The sequence below is a fragment of the Mytilus trossulus genome, chromosome 5, assembly GCF_036588685.1.
Source record: "Mytilus trossulus isolate FHL-02 chromosome 5, PNRI_Mtr1.1.1.hap1, whole genome shotgun sequence".
Classification (NCBI taxonomy): Eukaryota; Metazoa; Mollusca; class Bivalvia; order Mytilida; family Mytilidae; genus Mytilus; species Mytilus trossulus.
Window position 1 is genome coordinate 39,813,947 of NC_086377.1, and position 3,968 is coordinate 39,817,914.

A 3,968-nucleotide genomic window follows, 5' to 3' on the forward strand; every position below is an offset into this window, starting at 1 on the left:
TTTCCGCTAAACTAGTATACATTTTTGTTTAGAGGTCTCCTGAAACCTGTTTCCGGCTGCTGTACTTTCTCGCTGACGACCATGGGCTGTTTTTTCTGCTCTTTGGTCGAATTGTTATCCTTCCTCTGTTTCCATTATCAATTTCTTGTAAATATTGTGTTAAATCTTGCATACAAATAAGATAAATCTTGAAGACAAATAACCAATTCATATCTGTCAAGATGCAGAAATGTAGGTCAGTCGTATCATAATTATAGTCTTATAGGGGCCTTTTATAGCTAAATATGCGGTATGGGCTTTGCTCATTGTTGAAGGCCGTACGGTGACCTATAGTTGTTAATGTTTGTGTCATTTTGGTCTTTTGTGGATAGTTGTCTCATTGGCAATCATACCACATCTTCTTTTTTATATATTCTCAACTCATAAATAAAAAATATATGTTGACAAAAATTGTGAGTACCCGGTGGAATAATTTATAAAAAAAATCGCAGGGTTAACTCCTTATAAACTGTATAATTATGTAATTATCAAATTGCAGAATACTATTATCTTGCTTTTAAGTTCTGATATTTATTAATTTAGTAAGAAAAAATTATATAAGATGATGAAACAAAAACACTTTTTGTGCATCCGGTATTTTATTGAACATAAGTTATTAAGAAAAAATACAGAAAACGTCTGTATTTTTGGGTAAATAACCTTTTATTCATATAAAACAAAACGGGGAATACCTGAAACTGTTTATGTTAACGAGGTCAGGCCACATGACTTTACTCGTATCATTTCATACGGTATTTATAGGAACATGTAGACAGAGTGATCTTTAATACTGTTATAAATTCCTTTTTAATGGCTTTAGCTCGGGGACTTGTATCAAACGTCGCGTTTGAACAAGCGATCGGAAATTTTGCATTTTCGTTGTATGATAACGTACCAAAAGACGGAAATGAGGTACTATCACCTTACAGTATTACCACAGCACTGCTCATGCTCATGCTGGGGACCGATGGGAAGACGAAAAATCAAATGATGTCATCTATGAACTTGAATACTTTGCCTACGAACGTGCATTTCAATTACAAACGACTCGAACTGAAGCTGACTACGAATGCAAAAAAAGGCGCATCGCTTTTAGTAGCGAACAGATTATATGGAAGTAATGCATTTTCTACTTACACAGATAAGGTTAAACGTTATTATGGCAGTGCGGTGCAACTAATGGACTTTTCAAGTCAACGCGAAAAATCTCGGAAAAGTATAAATGATTGGATTGCAGGAAAAACCAATAACAAAATAAAAAGTGTGATCGAAAGAAAAATGATAGACGCCAGAACAGCTTTAGTTTTAGTTAATGCTATTTATTTTAAAGGATCATGGGACGCTAAGTTCGACCAGAAAAGAACTAGAAGGGAACCGTTTAGTGTCAACCAGCGGAACCGGAAACAAGTTAACATGATGAATGCCATTTATAACGTGAAATCTGGATACAATACTGCATTGAACTGTAAAATTCTTCAGCTAAATTATAGCGGTAAGAGGTTGTCTATGGTATTTCTTCTTCCAAATAATGTGAATGGACTGAATCAACTGGAATCGAAACTGTCTATGAATACTTTCAAAAACATTATGGATGGACTAAGAACACAAGAGACTGTTATCAAAATTCCAAAGTTTAAAATAGAAACTGGATACGATTTGATTCCAATACTTAAAGCACGTGGTATGACCGACATATTCAATCAGCGGTTAGCAAATTTCAAAAACATGGCAAACGTTAAGCGATCACTTTATGTCAGCACTGCTGTGCACAAAGCATTTATAGAGGTAAATGAAGATGGAACCGAGGCTTCCGGAAGCACAGCTGTTCGGGTACCAACACGAGGTGGAAAGAAATCACGCTCTTTCCAATTTATAGCGAATCATCCATTTGTTTTTGCGATCCGTGATAATTTAACTGGAACAATTATATTTTTAGGACGTGTTGTTAACCCCTTGATATAAAAGTCGTATGATATATATATTCGATGCGTTTCGTTGTTTTAGACGAGTTAATTAATTTGCAGATTTGTTTTGTTTGTACATTTCGTTTTCTTTTTTGTATTTTTTAACTATACTCTTTTTATAAAATGTTTTTTATATTTAAAATATGATAGAATTTACAAGTATTGTTTTTGTTCTTACTTTTTCAAAAGATCAATCGAGATAAGCAATTTGAATTCGTCACAACTCGGCAGATTCCGTACAGTAGCTGAGTCACTCCATGATTACCGATTGAAGCAGTTTGAAGTAAAACGATTAATCTTCCTTTTATAAACTTCATGTTTTCAACTTTATTATAAATGACCATATGAAAAACAGATGAAAATGACAAACCAAGCGTGTTAAATTAATAGGAAATGTCGTCATAATAACAATAACAATTCATTGACGAGGTGTGTGACAAGCAAACATTTTCGTACGTTATTAAAACACAAACAATTTTATTGACTTGTTGCAAGACATCATGCAGTGTTAACAACCCTAGATGAAGCCGACGAGGCAAGACATCATGCAGTGTTAACAACCCTAGATGAAGCCGACGAGGCAAGACATCATGCAGTGTTAACAACCCTAGATGAAACCGACGAGGCAATACATCATGCAGTGTTAACAACCCTAGATGAAGCCGACGAGGCAAGACATCATGCAGTGTTAACAACCCTAGATGAAGCCGACGAGGCAAGACATCATGCAGTGTTAACAACCCTAGATGAAGCCGACGAGGCAAGACATCATTCAAATAACAAAAGCCATATCTAATAAATCCGTGTTCGTCGAGTGGTCTGGGACGCAAGACAAAGTGTTGACAGTGGAGCCATGATGCGACAATCTCGGGGGTTTGAACCCCGCTAATAGAAGAACAAAAACTGTTCAATGTTAACATATATTTTGGGTATAAACGACGATGTTTTCCCAAATGTAACCTCAACAACATCACCATAACGAACGTTACTAAGTGGCGTAGCCGTCAGCTGTAAAACCCTTCAAGAAAGTAAGAGGATCACAAAGGGAAAGAAAAGACGTGTATACTTTAATGATACGTTTATAATTTAAATACTTAAATACTTAATTTATGTCTTAAAGTGTTATTTCAAATTATTGCAAACACGATAGAACTATTTTCACAGCAAAATTTAAAACAAATCCTTTGCGTATGCGGAATGTTTCTTACAAATATCTGGTTCTGGTAAAACCTTAAGGCAGGGGAATATAAGTACCGATTATCAGGTTATCTGCATGTTGATATCGTAAAATATCAGCTTCGAGACATAATATGAAGCTTTTTGTCGAGTGAGCGTAGCGAACGAGATCAAAAAGTCTTCATATAATGTCAAGCAGCTGATATTTTTCAATATCAATATGCAGATAATCTGATAATCGATTTATCGGGCTATATTTGCGTGTTTCTGAAGTGTTTTCTTTGTTTCACCAGCACACAAAATATGACTTGATAAGTTCGGGTCAAAGTTGTTAACGTCGGTTCAAACATTATGACGTCGCTGATATGTCCGGGTCAAAGTTATTAAGGCCGGGTCTACGTAATTAACGTCACAAAGACATGATATGCAATAATATTAAGAGCTGAACAGAGTGATATAGACAGTGGGACGACCGATAATGTACAATCCCGGCTAAAGGTTTATATCCCTTCGCCTTCGCCTAGGGAATATAAAATCTAAGTTATGAATGTCACATTTGACAAGAATATTATATTATATTATATTATATTATATTATATTATATTATATTATATTATATTATATTATATATTATATTATATTATATTATATTATATTATATTATATTATATTATATTATATTATATTATATTATATATTATATTATATTATATTATATTATATTATATTATATTATGACTTGGGACAGGCACATTCAGAATGTCTTTATAGTTAACTTTCTGTTCTATG

At 33.9% G+C, this 3,968-nt stretch overlaps 1 protein-coding gene across 1 annotated transcript; it reads left to right on the forward strand.

The window, feature by feature from the left end:
• Positions 1-776: 776 nt before the first annotated feature.
• Positions 777-2,598, forward strand: LOC134718834 (leukocyte elastase inhibitor-like). Its single transcript, XM_063581622.1, has one exon. The coding sequence runs from the start codon at positions 850-852 to the stop codon at positions 1,999-2,001; it is 1,152 nt and encodes a 383-aa protein (XP_063437692.1). The 5' UTR covers positions 777-849; the 3' UTR covers positions 2,002-2,598.
• The last annotated feature ends 1,370 nt before the right edge of the window (positions 2,599-3,968 follow it).